This window comes from Centrocercus urophasianus, unplaced genomic scaffold, assembly GCF_019232065.1.
Source record: "Centrocercus urophasianus isolate 14NV4802_14NV808 unplaced genomic scaffold, USGS_Curo_1.0 seq_21, whole genome shotgun sequence".
In the NCBI taxonomy this organism is placed as follows: Eukaryota; Metazoa; Chordata; class Aves; order Galliformes; family Phasianidae; genus Centrocercus; species Centrocercus urophasianus.
The window spans coordinates 4094693-4115741 of record NW_024884767.1 but is presented as its reverse complement, the minus strand read 5'-3'; the positions used below and the strand labels follow the sequence as shown (position 1 = coordinate 4115741).

Genomic DNA, 21049 nt, shown 5'->3' with positions numbered 1-21049 from the left:
ACACTGCCCATTCACATGACCCTTTTGTATCTTTTTAACTCAGAATTCTGAGGACCCCCATCCTTTCCACAATGAAGTTGCAGGAAAACACAGAAGTTAGGAGAATAATTTAAAATAAATAAATAAATAAATCCCCTCCCCTCCAACCCTACCCTGAAACCTCCCCCCAAAAATCAGCAAGATCAATAAGCAGCATCAGGGAGTTTAAAATCAGAACTGAAGTTCAGAAATTGACCTGCGTGACATCTTGTGCTTACTGGAAGTTATTCAGGTCATGTTGCTCAGTAACTGCTGCAGAACAACTTCTGTTAGCTACAGAGTAAATACCTAACTTGAAAGTTGTGAATTTAAAAATTCAGCACTTCAGAATCGCTATCATGAACACTGCTCACGGCAACACTAGAAAAAAATGAATTTAGATCCTGTATTAATTGCATAAATGGAGTTTTGTTCTGAGAGATAAATGAATATCTCTAAAGATAACATTTAATCCAAGCATAAAATATAACAGTCAGTAGATAACTGTCTCAACAAACCAAGATGTTCACAAACATAGTTCAAGCTATCACCTCACAGGACTGCTTGCTCTCCATTATCTTTAATATAGAGTCTTTCAGTGCATGGTGAACAAAACGCGTTGCAGTGGCTTTCATATACTGCTCCATAAGTGTACTTGCTAAAGTGGTAGCACGAAACAAGGTAGTAGCTTCATCTGAAAGAAGAAGGAAAAAAAAAAAGAGTGAATTAAAAGGTTGAGAAAATGAGACAATAAAGAGCAGAGAAGAAGAAAAACTGCTGCTCACAACTGTATGTTGTAAATAAAGATGACAAAAAGTAAGACACCACAGCCCTCTCCTCCCTACCTGCCCACAGTTTCAGTAAATTTCAGTGTAAATAGAACAATACCTTCCATGCTTATTTCCCTGTCATTTAGTGTTCGTAACAACAAGGACTCAAGCTTTTCATGAAGAAAAATCTTCAGTAAAATGCCAGCCAACAGTGTTCTGTCCTGTCCACAAACATGTGATAAGGCATAGACTACATGAAGTTCTTTCTGGAGTATAAGCTGAAAGAAAAAGAATGAATTTATAAAATTCAGAAACTTATGTAACTATTCAGTAGAAACTGGTGCCATATATCTATAGTAAAATAGATGTCACTATAAATATAATTAAACTGTGTCAAGCACTGTTTTCAAAATTTGTCTCAAATAACAAAGTGAGTTTTGACAGGTGAATTAAGGAAAGTTGAACATTTTTATACCTCTTTAAACTCACTGTATTCCTCTTCTGGCATGATCTTCTCCATAGAATATCGTGCTCGAACACGCAGAGATCCTGGCTCAATACCCTTTAATGGTACATGGGAACTGAGTTGAAACCACTCATCTGTTGCATGTCCTTTTTGTAATCGGCTTAATTGGCAGCGCATAAATACTTCAGGAAAAAAGCATTATTCAATTAATTTACCTCCAGCAAAATATATCAAGTTGTTCATATCAAATAAAATAACTATTTTCATCACATGCCATCTTGCTTCACCAAGGGTATTAATAATAGCAATCAAGACTTTTGCCATCAATAAATTAGCAGGCTCTCTATTCACTATATTCAGATTTAGAATATTCCTGTGAAGTGGAAACACAAAGCAGTCTGTGAGTAATGCATAAACATGCATTCAAGAATGCCACACAGATACGGATGCTGTTTCCTTTGTAACACCCAAGCAGCAGATAAGTTAAGTGCTACCTTGCAATTCCCAGCAGCCATCAGAAAATAAAAGCAGATAAAGTATTCAGAAATCACTGTGATTTTTTTTTTAACCAGTCTTGGGCTGATACCATCATCAGGCCTACTTCCTCACCACTTTGTTTTTACTTTTATTACAGTAACACTACTGAAATTACAATACTCCAAAAAATTTTTTTCTTTTTAAATTCCATTACTGCAAAGTCAAGTCTTCCAGAAATTGTCAGCAGTTCTAGCAGATTTTCCATTGCCTCAGTATTGCAATGTTATCAGGTAATCACCTGATACCCCAATAGAATAGCACCACATTCGTAATGCTCACTTCAGGGCACATCAGTTGCCTACTACTTCATGCTCTTTGGAGCTGATAAACTCCTGTAAGATAATTCATTCATGTCAGTTAAATAGCTGGAAAAATAATTCTTCCATCTTCTACTTATTACCAGAATGGATGGGACCACAATCCCACTAATCAACTTTACAAGAATACTTCTTCCCATCAAATCTTACACACTGCAGCTAAGCAATGTGTTTGGTTTCTTTGGTTGCAAACATATGGCATGTGTCATACACTGGCACACTGATAGAGACAGTGAAATACAGGATCTAGAATAATGTATTTATTTTTTCCAGTGGCTACAGTAGTATTTTGTAATTGCAATATTGCCTGAACAACAGAGGAGCCCCTAGCCTGCCAGAGCAGACATAACTTCCCAGCGTACATTTGCCAATTCTGTGGCACCACAGTGACTTTTTTCCACCTGGCTGCAGCTGCAAAACCTAAACTACCAGCTTCAAAACCAACCTGTGGCACTTCTGCAAATACGAACCACGCTCAGAAGAAAAACAAAGGCTAATACAGTGTTTTACAGACGTGCCCGCAAGTGCTGACCTCCTCCTTTATAAAAAATATTCAGTTTTTCCTCCATTAACTAAATGAAATTAACCAAATATTGTGGTGCTAAACCAAACCAGAACTTCCACTACAGTTCAATACTGTGTAGTACTGCCCTGGCAGACTGATTGCTTCAATTGTCCAATCAAACTTGAGCATCCCAGTTTTCAGAAGCAGTAAACAAAGTCTAAATATTAGGACTTAATTGAATTTTTTTCATGTTTGTTTTTAAGACATTGATATATGCCTATGCAAATAAATCATTGTACAAGTTACTTAGATCCTCTTTGGTAGAGAAATAAAGAGAAAAGGTTTAAGCAGAAATGATACCAAACTCCTTAGTTAAACTCGTAATATTCCCACCTTGTAAAAGCATTTTACAATAATTACTGATTACTTTTAGCAGACAAGCATCCAAGTCAAAAACTTGAGAATTCACAAAACATTTTAAAATACCAAAAACCAGCCTTCATGCTCTTATTTTAGTATTTAAAATGAAAGAAATGGTGGAAGAAATGAAAACAGTGAGACCCATACGTATTAGTGGGCCTTCAATCTGCTTACTACAGCAGAAGCAACAAGCAGGAAAGCTGACTTAACCAAATAATGGGGAAGAAGAACAGTACCAGAGTCACATGGTTCCCATTTCAGGGCAATCCACATTTAGCAACTGCAGCTGGGAAGCAAAATATTTGTGGAAGAAATGAATTTTCTTGCTTTTGGAGAGTTCAGGTGTTATTCAGGCAATGCATCCTGGTCTGTTAGATAAAATCTGGTATTGCTCATTTATTTCCATTTATAATAGGGCAGAGATGCATACTAATTCAACTTGACTTTGTCTAATCCTTGTCCCCAAATTAAATTACTGTTGAGTTATGCTGTGAGGGGAGCTAAGTAACTCTACCCCTAATTAAACTTCCTATCACCTTCCAGCAGCTGGATGCATCCAAAGCCAATAATCTCCTTAATCTGGACAAAGAAGGAAATGACAAAAACAATTTAAAAGAAATTGAAACATTCAATTCACAAATTATCATTGCAGTGGTTCCTGTACTGACTGAACCACTGGGGTAGCCAGATATTTTTTCTACTCAAGCAAATATAAGAAGAGTGCAAGAACATGAACCATGATTAAAGGCGTTCTGTGCGTCAGAGGGACATCATTTTTCCTCCTATTATATGAGAATTTTTCTAGTCAGAGGAAGGACAAAGTTTTGGAATTGCACTCTGGAATTGAGTTCTACAAGAGCACTCAATCTGAGTAGTAATTCTACTTTGATCACAGTTTCTAAATCTCTTCTCTGAAAAAAATCACAAAATTAACAGAGACATAGATAACAGGCTACTAACACAATATATGCAAACTGCAACAACTGCAATAGACTAAGTACTCTGCCAGGCTTTAAAGGCAGGTCTGAACACAATGGAAAAGAGTAATTCTTGGAACAAACTGAGGGTGGGTGAGGTAGTGCTGCACTGCAGGCAACAAACAAGGAGGGTGGGGCTGAAGCTCTTAGAGAAGCAAAACAGCAAGTGATAGTTTTACTAGGAAAAGAGGTTTGAAATATATTATGTGTGAAGGGAATTGAACATAATCTCCTTTTGTTTTTTAATATAGAAGAGCTCAGAAGTCATGCTTTTCAAAATGAGTCCTTTCTTCCTAGAAAGCTGATGTTGCCTTACTAGCTTGCTACTAACCTGCTGAAATACACAGAAACAAATCAACTACTGAAGATGCAGTTGTCTAGTTAATAGGAAGAGAAAAAAAATCTTGTGAACTCATGTAAAAAGTGGAAGAACCTATGGATTCTTTCTTGAAGTGATACTGAGGTAATTTCAGGTTCAAGCCTAAAAGTCATGCCAGGAAAGAATGGAGATGATGCGAAACAAAGAAAATGGCAAATTTTCCAGAGACTCTCAGGATGTTTTTGATTCATTTTTAAATGAAGTAACACATTTGCTCCCTTACCTCGTTCCCAGTAAATACAACAAAAATATTAATGAGGAATTGCATACATGCATACTTAAAACAGCTCAAATAAGTTAACTCAGTGACACAGTAAAACTGAGAGGACTATTACTGATAGATTCTCTTTTGATCTTCCCTTTTTGTAAGCACAGTCACTGCATCACATAATGATGATTCTAAAGAACAGCTAGCAAAGCCAGGAGATACTTAGGACTGGATTACTGTGTATCTCAGTACTAAAAACCATGCAAGTTCTCATTGTAAAAACATGAATGCAAAACCATTAACAGACATCCAAAACATACAAATAGTAGAGTGGTAGGTATAAAAATACACTTAATTCTCTTGTGATAACGTTTCACAAGAGCCATAAAAACTGCAGAAATAATCCACTGCTGCAATACATATGCAACTTTTACAGAAAAATACTTACATATATCTGGATCTTTACTTTTCTTTGTTTTGTTACTAAGACTTATCTCAAATCTATTAATATCAGATGAAAGATCACTAGGAGAAAAGACAGAAAGCCTCAATTAATACTTACAGTTGGCTGGCATTTAATTTTAAATAAACTCATTTCAAACCTGAACTCCATTTACAGACAAAGATAAACATTAACAAAGATATTTAGCTGCCTACAGAAAATCTGCTCACACATTTATGGATAAAAAGCTGCTGGTCTTTAACCACACACACAGTACTTTTAAAAGCACAAGCAAAACAGGAGACTGCTAATGATCTTAAATGCAAAGCATCTTAGCAGAACTGGAGAAGAGTAAGACTTACTCAAAAACAAATTCTTCTGACCACACAGGGTTCTGCCCTTCCCTGATATGTGTTTTTGCTACCTGAACACTGTTCAGGTAGATGTTACAATATGGATTAGTAAAATGCTTTATTGGGAGCGTATGAGCTTCTTCTACATGCAAAATAAGACTGCTGACCTGAAAAAAAAAAAAAAAAAAGAATAAAATTACTCCTTTTTTTCTGGAACAGAAACATTAAAAATATGAATTTTTTCTTCCTCTATGTGGAGGCTTAATGTTAACTTATGAGTAGTGATCACAAACTATTACTTCCTAATAGAAAGGGCAAGGAACAGATGTAATGGATCAATATTTTAACAAGTACCAGTGACAAAATAAGAGCAGTATCTACTGAAAACAAATCTCTGGCACCATATTTTTAATGTAACCTATTTGTTTTTGTTAGTGGTGATGGTTTTTATTTAACTTATCTCTAACAAACACTAGGATTTGTAAATGCTAACTTTTCTACACACAGAAAATTCTCCAGAAACCAAAACCTGGCATCTTGAGTAAAATCACAGATGATTCTAAGCAGAATGGCTTACCCTGTGCTGTTCCAATGGATCACACAAAACTCTTGTTATGCAACACATTATAACCAGTTTTCCCCCTAAACTGAAAACACTTGGTCCGTAATATGGACTCTCAAGACTACAGCAATTGGTAACCCCACGTTTCCAAACAATGAGAAGTGAACTTTCTGAGATCTTACTCATATCAAGGAAGATATTTTGATCTACTTTTCTACAAAATTCCAAACAACGTGTAATTCACAGCTCAATCCAACATGTACTGATACCAGCTGATACCAACTAAATATAGTAAGAACACGAATTACTGCATTTAATTCGGTCAACATTTCATTCAAATTCAAATATTCAGCAATACAAGTTTTGAAGGACAGTTAAAAAAACTGTAAGAATTCACAATAGTGTTTGTATATTCCCTCAGAAGACTGACCATGCCATAAAAGTCACTATAATAAACACTAGCAAGGCTTTACTTTCCATCACACTTCACAAGCGTGCAATACAAAGTAACTGATGAAGCACGTTTCTCAAACTCTGCTTCCTGATATAATTTCTGTAATTTTCCTCCAAATGGAGGTGTTTGTTTTTTTCCTGTCTTGATGATTCATACTTATGTTTTTCACTTTTCTTCTATTCTTCACCTTTATGCAGAAAAAAACTGTATTTTGAGGGACAGAATTAGTTTAAAATGCCACCCTTCTTGCTTAGCTTCTGCAGCTTGCAAGCCTCCAATTTCACCTACCAATTCACTTAACACAGTTATTTTCTTCAGAAGCATTTAATCTTCTTTAATACTAACTACAGAATAATTCCGTGTGTCCTGGAAAATGCATTTATTTTTCCACAGTAATTACATTCACTGTTCCCAACATTCAGAATTATCAGGGATTGTTGAAGTACATACATAACTTTGCAATGATTACAGATTTGGTCATAACTGACCATCAGTCCTCCAACCTCTGTGACAACTGAGGCCAAAGCAGCACTTTCTAGAGGCCAAGAAATTTTAAGCCAAAAGCACGGCTCAGCATGCACCAGTTACTAAAAAAATGAGTAACAGTATTTGAACAAGCATTCTGTTCACAATATTTGAACAAACATTTTGTTTACATCACACAAAAGATGATTTGAAGTCTGTATGGTTTTTTCTGGTTTTTTTTTGTTTTTTTTTGTTTGTTTGTTTAGGTGTCTCACAATTTAGAATATTAAGTTAAACAGATAAAGAAAAGCTGACTTTATCCCAGTTATATGACATCAGAAATTACTATCTAGCATAGTATCTACAGATTACATAAAAACACTGTTCTTTATGCATACAGGTAACAAAACTGAAATCATTCTGGTTCTGCATAACTCCGAAAAGGAAAGTAAGAATGTGCAGAACTTACTAATACTGAAAGGAAGATTTATTTGTCAATATATCTGCACAGCATAGAACTTTAACCCCAATAAAGCAAAACCCCTTAACATCTGTACAGCTTCACCTGGCGTAGGCGTTTGTTTGATGTTCCTGGACTGGTTTTTCTTAAACTGCAAAACATCTGCAAAGCTTTCATCCAGTCCTAAAAGAGAAGGATGCAGAATAGCATAATAAGGCAAAGTCAGGTACAGCTTCTTGCAGGGGACTAGACGTCTCAAAGGGTACATTAAATATCTTAATTATTCCTCAGCTACAATTTTTATGCCACTCCAAATATCTAAATTTGAATAATAAAGCAAAATTATCTTCAATAAGTAAATAAAAATTAATGATTAGCAAATCAGAAGCAATGTCTTTTTTGGAAATATCAAACACTGTTAATTGGATATACACAGACAGTGCAACCTTTAACGAGTTTCCAGTCTAGTAACATCACGTTAAACTGTAAATGGCATATAAAATGAAGCAAATCCTGCTTACTTCTGAAAAAATAAGTTAACAAGACCAACTATGCTGTTTTTTTCCTCTCAATTTTATCTGTATTCCTGTCATAATACTGCATATAATTCCAATGTAAACTAAACAATGTTAACAGAAAAACACAAAAGAAGGATATCCTACATCCTCCTTTTGTCTTCTCATAGCCTGATGTAGTAGAATGGATGGATGGAATCCACTTTAATATAGAAAATGAATAGGCCACCTAGGAGCAAACTGAAGAAAATTGGTGCTTATTTTTCCATTATTATACAAATAAGCTGCTAAGAGGCACCATCACCTCACCAGACCACCTCCGAAAAAGTTGAAGAAACTTCCTAACATAAGAGTTTTGTATGGGAGTCTTAGCTTTAGAAGATAGGAGAAAAGGTGTAGCTGCTTTCTCTTGTTTCTGTCCCACAGCCATCATGTTCTCCATTGCTGTTGCAAAGCTCAAAACGTAGGTTCTGATCAGTTGCATTCTAAAGTCTACCTCAAAGATCTGCCGCCAATTATCCCCGAAGTATAATTTAACAGTGTCATTAAAAAAACCCACAATATTGTTTGAATCTTCTTCACTGCACATTCCACATATTATTCCACATATTAAAAAAACACATTATTATTATTCCACATATTAATTCCACATATTAAAAAACAATACAGGAGCATCATCTACCGCAGCCGTTCTTAGCTAGACTACTTTGAGTCAGGCTTCAACTTTCCAAGCCTTCCACAGAAGGAAAAGCTTCCAGGTGTGCAGCACGAAGTTTTAGTGGCTTGTTCCTTTATTCTAAAGTAGTAGCAATGAGAGAGCCAAAGCCCTCCTAAACACAGCGAACCAGTAAATGTTTTGTAGATGCACAGTGCATCCCTAAACTCAATCACTACAGGAAAACCTATCTTCTTAAATGCTAAAACTGACAGCAGTGAGAACAATGCACCAATAGCACCATTCTTCTAACAAAGAAACAAGGACAACATGTGGCCCATTCCATAAGATGGCTGCTTTTATATCTATTTACACTATAAAAAAAAATCGTTTTTTTTCCTTAATATGTAGAAAACTTAGTCCTCTATAAAATGTTTGACTAAAAAAAAATCGTGATCTTCTCAGAACAGAACTAAATGAGAGCTGATGTGCATGAACCAAAACCGTATCATTAACAGAACTGTACTTTGTAAAGAATACAGTGAGCAGTGTGTTAGATCGATCAGAATCAGAAGTAGATTAAATCAAGCCACTTGGGGAATAAGGCATGTGTTCTGCTTTCTACACATTCTTTTAATTTCTAGAACTCACAAGACACTGGACATGGCAAAAATGAACCTGCATGTTCATGGTTGTAGAAATTAATGGACATACTCTCAATGACCGCATGCTGCTTCTCAGAGATGATACACTGACAGCTGTGTGATAAACATCAGTGCAATATTCAGATGTTATCCCAGTGACTTTCATAAACTTTTGACAGTTCAACAAGAAAATGTGTTCTTTCCTGTGTATACAGCTCTACAAAAATATTGAATGTATACGGCCTACTTTAAGTACTACTTTGAAAAGCTTTAATTCCACTCAAATTAAACCAAATGGAAAGCCTAACTTCTGATGCAACATGTACATTTCAAAATTGTAACCTTAATAAATAAGAGCACTGCCTCAACTTACACTCTCCTGCTGGTAAGAGGATTTTAGAGCACTAAGCTCTATACAATCACATCGCTTCTCATGCACAATCAGGGCCCAAAACTATGAAAAATTACTGATTCAGGAACAGGAAAACTGTGGAAGATAGCTATCCCTTCTAATTTGGTCACAGCACACACAGATGTGCTATTGTTTTATTTCACATCAGGAAAATACTCTTGAAGGAAAAGTGTTGGAGAGCAAATTATTTTTCTGAACTGAATTATGCCAGAAGTTGTGTTCTGCAAAATGTACAAAAGAATATAACCTAAGTTCATTCCACAGAACCGGAACTTGTCCAAAGTACAAATCCCCAAGTGCAAGTAATATAGGTACTGGATTCCCAACAATAGATTTTCCCTCCTAGACCTCCTACTCCTGTATCATAACACCTGTTGATATAAGCTCAACCACTATCTCATTTATGGTACCCTTGCTTCCTACTGAAGAATTGCTGAACACTGCAATGCCAACAAAAAATAATACATCACTTTAAAAATTATATTTACCAACAAAAGCTCTCACCTGTGCTTGTTCTGGAGTTTCGCCTGCAAAGTAAAAGATGTAATGCTCTTCACTAAAGTGCTGAACTACTATCTGAAAACAGTTTGGCCTTAAAGATAAACAGAACAACAAAAAAGTTTTATTAATCTTTGTAATATTTACAAACACCTTCACTTATTAATCTCAGAGTGGACATTAGGAATAGCTTCTTTACACCGTGAGAGTGGTCAGACACTCCCAGGCACAGGCTTCCTACAGAAGTGGTGGATGCCCCACGCCTGTCTGTTTAAGAAGCATTTGGACAACGCCCTCAGTAATGTGCTTTAACTTCTGGTTAGACCTGAGGTGGTCAGTCTCCAGGATCTCTGAAGGTCCCTTTCAGCTGAACGATTCTAATCCTTCTGTGCCAAAATTTACACTGAACTAACAGTTTTCTGCTCATTTTGTGAAAGGAACATTGAACACAAAATAGACAGGAAAGACTATCAGAAAATATTCTCAGGTATTTCAAAATTGCATTTTTGCTTGAACATGTTACTTTTAAGAAAATTATAGCACAGCTGTTTTGTTTATGAGCAGTTAGAGACTTGTTGAATGTTAGAATATATATATAAAAGAGCATACTGACTTACAGTCAAGACAACACGTAATCACCTTGGAACATGAAAGACTTGCCACTAAGATCTATTCCCGCAAGCTTTTAAAGACAAGCAAAGGTTCAGCATTTGCTGCCAAGCAATTAAAGACACATTAAGGATTTGTTCTTTCAGGATTTCAGGAAATGCTATCATAAGAAATCCCCTACATGATTGTGCCCCACAGGTCTCATGACCAATAAAACGTTTATTGGGTCACACACCAATCATCTGATACATACCTCTAAATCTCTGCATGGAATTACGGTGTCTTGGCCATTTTGTATCACCACCCATTTGTCAAAAACACTACCAAGTGTTAAATTACAAGCTATTTTAAATGACACTTCATTCACAACCTTCCAGTTTGTTTAAGGAAACTTATCTGTCCCAATCACTACATTACACAGAATCTCATTTCCTTTTCAGCCTTCTGCTCTCCATCCATTTCACTGCCTGATGAACTGTGTGCATGTCACAGGATGGGGAAGAGCAGGAAGTAACCAGAGCTAGGGCTATTTACATCACTACCCTCAAAGAAACCAGCACATCTACGAGCTTCACTGAGCCTTCTGAGAAAAGGGTAAAAACAGAGTTTGGGATTGTTTTTCTTGTTTTATTTTTTTTCCTTCTTCAAGTAGCAGCAACTTAAAGTACAGGAGGAACTTTATACAGTTCCTCACAATCAGCTTCCTACAGTTGATGCAACCATGCATTTCTTTCTACCCACATTCAGAACCACTTACTGCCCAATTTTACAGCAGAGTACTTCTTAAGGGGTAATCATTAAGCAAACTGTTCTTCGTTACACTGTACAAATGTACACTAAAGCTTCCTTCATAATTGTTAACTTACATACAGAAAATTTCAATAGTGTTTATTAATTATGGTTAGTTTCATGGATTTTCAGAATTTTTGAGAAGAGTAAAAAAAAATCATTGGAATAAGACAACAAAATATTTGTACTTTAAGAAACACCAGCAGTTTCAGACATCTGACAGTTTTTTTATTGTTGTTTTTTTAATAGTATTGTTAGCTACAAATCACTTGAATTAGATATGGGAATTTCTGTATATGTGTTTTTCTATCTGAAACTTCCAGTAGAAAGTATTCATACTGCTCTTCTATGGCATTAAGTACAAATTGGTGGAATTATGAACTATCAATAAGCAAAAACATAACCTCTTTCTTGCTAGTAACAAGTAATATCAGAAAGAGTATTTATTCTCAATTTCTTTGTTAGTAATCACTTGCCTTGCAATTAGCATAGTTTGATGAAAATTACAGTAAAATAAGACTTCATGCAAAAATGGTCTCTGAGTATAGCTCTAACAAAAACTTTTCTTAAATAGAAAACTACTTTACAAACTCTGCCTAACCAAGGCAACTTTCAAATATCTATCAAAGGTACACAGATATTTCAGAATTGATAAAATCCTTAATCTTGTCAGTTCTTGGTTCTAACTGGTTAAAACCCTCAGCATTAGTTCATCATTTTGCATGTATCTATCACAAAACATGGAACAATTATTATGCTCAAATATTCAAAAACAATAATGCAGAAGTTTGAATAATTGCCACACCTCACTTCATAAAAAAGCTTTAACTTAAAACACTAAAATCATTGATTATAATTTGTTTAGGAACAGTTACTACCAACTGAGTATGAATGAACAGTTGCAGTCAATACAAGCCAGCTCACTGGCAACAAATCTCACTTGCATTGTACATGTCTCAAACTAGCAGTCAAGTCTCCTGCTGCACATACAAGAATTATGAGGCAGCATCCTACCTGCCAAACAAGCTGTCATGTACTCCATAGACGGAACACACACTAAGGTCTATTAGTCCTTTGGGTTTTGTGGCTCGTTTTTCACTTTCAAAATAAATAAGCTGGGCATCATTTCCCTCTAATATAAAGTACAAGTTTTTCCATCTTTTTCCTTTACCTGTAAAAAAGTAAAGCCAGAAGTTATGATTGTTTTAAAGAAAATATCAGTTTTGTAAAGTAAGATAAAACAGAGCAGTTTGTTTTTGTCAAGTGTCAAATAGAAGGACATTTAGCTAACCACTATTACAATGACATGCTAATCACAGTGAAAGATCAACAAAAAACACTTTCTTACCTAGTGGGGTGTACTTGATTATGTTACAATGGCACCCAGTCAAAGACCGATGTCAGCAAGTATGATAGCCCGTCCTCTGGTGGGATAAATCCTTCTCTGACAAACTGGCCCTTCTTCCCACAGTAAATTTTATCTATAAACTTGTTTTTTGCAGTTTTGTTTTGGCAAACTTTCTTGTTTACAATCTTGGGACAAAGCACCTGCAAACCTAGCAGGCATCGAAAGAGACCTGAGAGAGTCCCCAAAGGGTCATCACCTTCATATTGTTGGTGGTCATTACTGTTTCTGGTTCAAAACTACAATCTCTGGACAAGTGCACACACCCTCCCCCCATCCCTTCTCCAGCACTACAGGCTGACACCAGAACTCTTTGAAACAGACCTTTTAAATAGTCTGGTGACCCCTCTTTTTCCTGTTAATTTTTCCTGACTCTCATTCCTTCTCTCTTTTCCTCAGTTTTTTCTTTTCATCCTTTTTCTCTCATAAAATTATTAAGTAATCACTAGATCTATTTCAATTTCTTAAAAGCTGTATCTCATACAGTTGTTAAGTCAAAGTTGTTAAGTTCCAGGATTATTTTGGTTCCTTAATGCCATACAGTTTAGAGTCCATCTTAAATTGTCCTGCTAAGTATTGGAGCGTCAGTATTTTGGGATAGTTGTTCGCCAGTATTTTGGGGATAATTGTAGCATGTAGGTTATCATGAAAACTCATGATTGCATGCGGACCTCTATGCATCATTTTACCTTAATCTAACCAGGAGCATTTGCAAATTTGGTCATCAGTTCCCTCCCCTTACAGGCAGGATGTGACAATCACACAAAGCAGAATATCAGTATGCATACTCAATGTTATGCAACACAGACCTCAACCTACACCATCACCACAGATTTACATACAGTTGCAGTAAGTTCTTCAAACATCTTAATTTCAACAAGATAAAAGCAAGTGCATACGAGCTGCTGGGACACTGTGTTCATATGACCATAAAGACTCCCTATCTGTATAGTTAACAGTTTATGTCCTGATTCTCTGATCCTACTTATTACAACCTTTAATTAGGAAACAGACGTTAGAAAGAGAGAGCTACTCCTGAACTCTGAACTTCTGGAACTAATTCATATATAAGTCACAGTATGCGTTAGAAAAAAAATGCAGACTTATCTTTATAGTTTGAATATGATAAATCCACCACAGCAGCAGTATGCTTTTGAAAACATGACCCTACCATCCAGTTACCACACTGTCCGCTAGGTGGCAGAGAGATTACGTTACATTTGCTCCACACGTGGCTGTGGCCATCTCTCCACATCTACAACTCCTGTTTGCATTTTCAAGTATTTTGTTTTCTTTCTCACCTAAAAGGTTTTCACTTAATTCTCATCTGATTCTTCATTCCAGCACAGCCCTGTACATCTCTGAGAACTAGTTCTCTTAATAGAATAGTTTCCTTGTTCTGACCAAAAACTGTGGCTTTGTGGATTTTTTTTCCTCTTTTGTATTTGGCTGTATTTAAAATCATACCTTTCTTCTCTTTTTTTTTTTTCTGCTTGCTATCTACATTACTATCTGAACTTACCCTTTTAGCTATGGACTCCCTCTCCTCTAAAAAACACACCATTAATAGTTTTTCTCTTTTCATTACTGTTGATTAAAAAAAAAAAAAGAAAATAGAATTGAAAAACTTTCTAAGGGATTAGTTGCCTCAGAACTTTAAAGACGTCCTCAGTGACTCTCCAGCCTCACTGTCCCAAGCTTACGTGCTGTGTGGCATTGTTCTGACCAAAGTGCAATTCTTGTTGAATTCTTCAGGGATACAATAATGTGAGTCTAGCCATTAACTTTTAACGTACTCATTACACGTTGTTTGATGGTACCATGGTTGTAACTCTAAAAAAGTCCCTATGCATCTTATAGGTAAAAAAATACATTTTTTTAATTTAAACTAGGCAATCTACCCTGGAATAACAAAACAGTTCCCATCTTCAGTGACCAGATTTACAGCCTTCTAGCTTCAATCTAATCTGTCTGCAAAAATATGAGCTTCAAATAAAATATAATTGTTTCCTCAAAATACACATCATTTAATGTGCTTGAAATCTATTCATGACAAACATTCCTAATAGATGTAACGTACTCCATATTTTTCCTGAAAAACTGCTGATCACCTTCATGCTGCATGTAGTTTTGGTTACCGTGCTTTTCACACTCTGCTTAGGAAACAGACTTTTTCATACTCTTCACATTTTCTCCATCTTGTTCACTTCTATTATGCCCTTTCTAGTACCAGTTTTATATATTAAGTTACTAAACATGCATTCATGTTTGTTCCACAACAAAATCTTCAGTAAGACTCACTTTTTTTCAGAAGATAGCCTTTTTTGACAATATTTTTATAGAAAGCATCCTTAGTTTTGCGACGAATTGTATTGTAGATTTCTTTTCCATCTAGTGTATCATTGAACACTTGCTCTTGGTGCTAGAAAAGAAAGAAGAAAACATTTTAAGTTCAGTAATTGCTATAAAAAAAAAAAAAATCACATACTTTGAATGCTGCAACCTAAGTTATCTTACTAACAAACTCCTTAGTATTGTGTAATACATTGCTTTATTAAAATGCATGAAATTTTAGTACAATACCCTGGCTAGAAATGCATTAACTGTTTTCTATGGAACTATCAAAGAAGTCTCCAATACAGACCAACGTTTACAAAGTACCACCTGTGCCTTTTATTAAATAGAAAGCAGCATCTCTCACAGCAAATTCTGTAAAACTTGTGAAAGTCTTGAAAATCACACCCAAGGTTTTCAGACAGAATAATAAGAGAAATTTATTCTGAAGCTACAAGAATGGTGCAGATCACAGTTAAAATTGACATGCTCACTAAGTTGCATACTTCCTCTTTAACATCATTGAAATTCATATGTTCTAACTGGGTAGAACTGTAATAGAAGACAACAGAAGAAAGAAACATGAAACAGAAAAAGGATAAATCACACAAAGCTTTAAGATTCGTAAAGTCAAGTAGCAAATGGAAATGGACCAAAGACATTCTGTGCCCCTTCAGTTAGCCAAGCCAAATTTGACCTTTCCTAGTAATCTGATCAGTAAAAGGTCTTTAGCCGTAAGATAAATGAAAAACTGGACTGTCAAGTCCAGATGAAAAATTATATGAGCATTGGCTGGACAATAAGTATTTTACTTTACTCTTAGCTATATAAAGAATTACAATTTTGAACAAAGAAATAAAGCCAAGGTGAAAAATACTTTCGTAGTATTAACAGGAATTGCAGGACCCACAATGGAAACAACATCAAGATGTTTATGACCTTAAGATTTCTGTAACTATGCAAGAACAGCAACCTTCCCATTGACACAGGAAGTCCATCACACCCACACTAACTGTAAGCATGACTTCTGAACTTTATTTTTTATAGAACATAGACTAATACATTAGAGGAAACAAAGGCCACACACAGCAAAACCTAAAAAATCATCACTGGTCACTTTTTAAACAAAATTAAGTCACGAATATGAATAATTTAAAAGCATATAAAGTAGTCTCGTGGAAAATTATAATAAGAAAAATTAACAGAAAAAAAATATCAGTAAAGGAACTGTAAATGCATATGAAAACAAGCTAAGATTGTTAACAATTTATGCTACAGTCCAAAAGTTACAGTCCATGAAGAAAGTTACTAGCGAAGCTTTGAATGATTAGTCTCCAGATACACATTTGCTGCTTATTCCAACCATGTTACTGAGCTTAAGTTAATAGCAGCAAACAATTGGGGAGCATCAGTGGCACGAGACTATCAACAACACAGGAAAGATTGGAATGATGCTGCATGGAAGCTGTATGTGTTGCTATTTATCACTAGAAAACAGAAGATTTTGCCAAAACAGTGTTGAACACACCAGGGTTTTGTCTGCTGCTAAGCAGTGCTTGCACAGAACCAAAGGAGTCTCTGTCACTTACCTCACAGTGAGGAGCCTGGGAAAGGAAAAGAAGCCGGGCATGGACACAGCTAAAACAGCAGGCCTGAACAAACTGAAGTGGAACTGAATGCCATCTAACATCTCAATGACATTAAATCAGGAGTTGTTGTTTGTGTTCTGGACCAACTGTTGCTCAGCTACCAGCTGGGCAACAGTCTGCTTGAAGGAAGTGGTGAGTGATTGCCTTTGCATCACAGGAACTGTGTATTTTTTTCTGTTCTTTGCTACAAATTTGTCTCAACCCAGGAGTTGTTCTTTCTTAAGTTGTGCTCTTCCTAATCTCTCTCCCATTACATGGGATAAGGGAATACACAAGCAGCTCTGCAGGCTCTTGGCTGTTCACTAGAGCCAGCCTACCACAAAAAAATGACACAGATGTTATCACAGAATCAACATACAAGGGCTTACAGTAGAGGGGACCTTAAAGCCCATCCAATTCCAACTCCCTGCCATGGATAGGGCTGCCCCCAGCAGATGGGCTGCCCAGGGCCCCATCCAACCTGATCTTGAATACCTCCAGGGATGGGGCTCTCACAACTTCTTCGGGCAGCTGTACGAGGGCCTCACCACCCATTCACAGAATCATAGAATATAAAGAATTTTTGTTAATTATTTTATTTAAATATTTAAGTAAAAAAAAATATTTTATACGATGTCATGATACCATTCATATTAATGATATGGCTGTTCTCGTCCATCATATCCAGAACAGATGAGCTTGTACTGGAATAAGTCACAATAGAGTAGCAATAAGAAGAAATGGTGTGAGGAGAAATAAATAGCTTCAACATGCTTAACTTAGTGAGCTGACTAAGGGAGAATTGCAGGACAGAATGACCTTCTGTGAAAGGGCAAGAGTACTCCTAAATAAGTCCTGCAACTGTAATGTTTCCTCTGGGAGGAGAAGAACACCAGACACTATAGATTGGAGTGTATTATGGTTTTCCCCAGCACAAGATTAAATCACAGCATTGTTCAGCCATGGACCAAAGCAGGGGGCACAGATCAGAGGATGAACACTTCAGGGCACAAGCAGAACTTATCATATTTTCTGTTGACTACAAGAAAACTTTCGATAAGTGAATGCATGTAAAGATAAAACAAAAGAAACACACATTCTTATATTATAAATAGATTTGATGATGATCAGATCTTCAGCAAATGCTGAGAAATGAAATCTTACCTGCATTGGAACAGGATCTTTAAGGTAATATCCTTCAACAATTTGTTCTTTCCTATAGTGCTCAATGATGTCAGCAATACTGTTTCAATAAGAAAAATAGGATTTTAATATTAAACTTGTTAGCTTTTCCTATGAATTTGCTTTTCCATTCAAATCACAGAAAAATTCTTACAGTTTTTAAAATTGGTATTAAATATCAAAAATCTCATTTGTAGCAACAAGAATTTACTAATACAATATATCCCATTAATATGTTATGAATACCAATACTACACTGAACTCTGAAAAATATTTTGTTGCTTAACATGCCAATGTTTTTTCCATATTCAAATAGTGTATGTGCATTACCAGCTCTCCAAACAGGCTGAAAATTGTTATTTCATTAGCAAGAATTTTCAAAGTCTTCTACTAACTAGGGAAGGGGGATTGTAGATACTGCACTGATCAAATCAATTTATTTCTAGGAGAGGAGGAGAAAATAAAGAAGGTTTTTTTAGGAGATTATATTTAGAAATTGCACAGCTTTTATATTGAATGAAGTACATAATCAATAGCACTCCTCAGAAGTCTGCATTGTAATTATCCAATTTAGACAAGTTGGAAGGCTTAGGAGAGAAACAATGACAAATACAAACTGAAAACCAAGGTAAGAGTGGCTCTAACTTATTTTTGCAGTTTGTGAAAATTACCACTGTATTCATGTATCACACAAATACAAATATTAAACAGCAACCTGGAAAAAAACAGGAATTAAGTAAGTAGAAATAAGGGAAATATAAATAAGCAACATCATTATTAAACTTGTTTTGATATTCAATTGCAAAGATGTATCTTAATACTGCATTATAGTAGACATTTTAAAATGCTTTGCACAAGAGCTTGTTCTTCAAGAATTGGCTCCTTGGACAATTTCAACAGTATCTCATCATCACGAGCAGTATCTTTTTATTTTGTAATGCTTAAGGGGCAAATTGAGTTACCCCAATTGCTGACATTTCAAATTATGAAGAATCCAGAAAGCAGGAATAAGCAACAACACTCTACACATTGTTAAGTTGTAAAGAAAAAGAATGAACATACTTGATCCATAATGGTCAGACTTTGAAAATACAGACTAACTCATCAACTGGAAAGAAAAATAATTTCCAATTAACTAATCAATTTTCAGATTATCTCATCGCTGAAATTAAATCTCAAATTCACTCTAAAAATGTTGAGTCAGCATTTCTGACTTTCTCTGCAACAGAATCACAAGTAACAAACAAAAACCCTTAACTTCAACTGCCATGTAGGCTGAATTTAGTAAAGAAGATAGGTGGAAAGGGCAGAAGAAATGGCCTGATACTCATCTCCTACCACATTTTCTAAAATTAAACAAACACTGACATCATTTAAAATAAACAACATCACATAACTGAACATTTATGAAAATCTTCCACAGGCCTGCTGAATGTGGAAGGCACTTCTGGAGATTACCTAGTCCTGCCCACCTAGTTTAAAGCAAGGTCAACTAAGGCCGGTCGCTTCGGACCCTGGTCAGCAGTTTGTCTAACGTTCTGGGCAGTGTGCTTCAGTGTTCAGTCATTCTTTCAGTAAAAGAAGTTGCCTTACATTTAAATGGAGTTTCCTGTATATCATTTTGTGCTCAATGCCTCTTGTCCTGCTGCTATAAAGCATCAGTAAGAGCCTGGATCTGTTTTCTGAGCTCTTTCTCATCAGGTACTGATGCACTCAAGTAAAATCCCCTGAGGCCTTCTCAAGGTTAAAGCAAACTCAGCTCTCTGAGTCTCTGCCTGTATGTTCCAAACTTTGCACTTTTGTAGAAGCCTACAGCACCTGGACATGGCATTCCAGGGTCTCCAAACCAACCTTACCTTGCTCAGTTTCAGAGACAGGATCAAATCAGACACATCTAAGATAGTGTTGCTCCATGCTGGTAACTGCTGATTTTACATTGAGAGTTTCTGACACAGCAACATCACCAACACAGCAAAATCACCAGTGCTAGGTCAGCTTGGATACAGTTACTTTTCTTCACTGCAGCCTTAACAGTATTTTGTTTCGGATTTGTGACTACAACACTGTGATAGTAGCACAACATTTGTTTTGGCTATTACTGAGCAATAGTTTCAGCATTCAGGCCCTACCTCTTGTTTCCAGGTCTATCCACCCTCCGCCAAATGGGAGGGAGATTGGTGATGCTGGGTTGGGGCACAGCCAGGACAGCTGAGCCAAACTGACGGAAAGGATATTCCATACTGAATGGTATCATGTTCAGCAATAAAAGATGAAAAGGAGAATGAAGAGAGAGATGTTAAAAGGATGGCAGAGGGTAGAACCCAGCTCATAGCAGGACACCTAAGAGTGCCACCTCACTCTCTACCCTCAGAAGAACAGGACAGAATATGAGAAAACTTGTGAATCAAGATAAAGACAAGTCAGTAAGTGAAGAAGTGGCAGGGAGAGAAGATGCAAATGGAGGCGAAGGCTCAGTGATGCAAAGACAGATCATTCATTACAAGCAGAACTGATGGCCAAACTCTGACCAGCTACCTTAGAAGACCAAACAGCCCTTCCTATTTCTATTCCTTCGTGTCTCTCTTTGGTCAGTATAGGTCTCTGGAAAACAACACTGTACAAGCACCACACAGCAACAGCCTAAACAACGGAGTATATCAACAGTTCATTACAAATCCCAATCATGTCACCACATGGTAAGAATATAACTAGCCAAACTCAATATAGCCACTAAGAACTGATCTTGTCAGTTGTTCCTAGAAAATGTACTAAGGCAATTAAAGGAGCAATTTGTGATCTTCTCCCACTGTGTACGCTATATATAATATTATGTACTGGGACCTTCAAGCATATAGCTAAAAGACCATCTGGTTGTTCTGCAGTGAGCTTTTGACACTGTGAAGTCTTGCACCTACAAAAATTCTTTAAGTATAATTATCAGTGATGGACTGACAGCTTCTTCAAAGAAAATGAGAAATACATCTCATTGTTTCTGGTCTTTTTTTTTTTTTTTTTTTTTTTTTTTGTTTTTTTTTTTTTTTTATA

General features: G+C 36.1%; 1 protein-coding gene across 1 annotated transcript in view; it reads right to left on the bottom strand.

Annotated features, from left to right (window-relative positions):
- Positions 1 to 21049, bottom strand: part of RASA1 (RAS p21 protein activator 1) — a 61203-nt gene that overhangs the window by 11990 nt on the left and 28164 nt on the right. The window contains exons 11-20 of the mRNA XM_042822759.1: positions 17987 to 18065; positions 15162 to 15282; positions 12470 to 12626; positions 10064 to 10151; positions 7439 to 7516; positions 5402 to 5559; positions 5046 to 5122; positions 1264 to 1436; positions 907 to 1066; positions 570 to 712 (exon numbers count right to left, since the gene is read on the bottom strand). Coding sequence (XP_042678693.1) covers positions 570 to 712; positions 907 to 1066; positions 1264 to 1436; positions 5046 to 5122; positions 5402 to 5559; positions 7439 to 7516; positions 10064 to 10151; positions 12470 to 12626; positions 15162 to 15282; positions 17987 to 18065 — 1234 coding nt within the window. The remainder of the gene's footprint in view (positions 1 to 569; positions 713 to 906; positions 1067 to 1263; positions 1437 to 5045; positions 5123 to 5401; positions 5560 to 7438; positions 7517 to 10063; positions 10152 to 12469; positions 12627 to 15161; positions 15283 to 17986; positions 18066 to 21049) is intronic.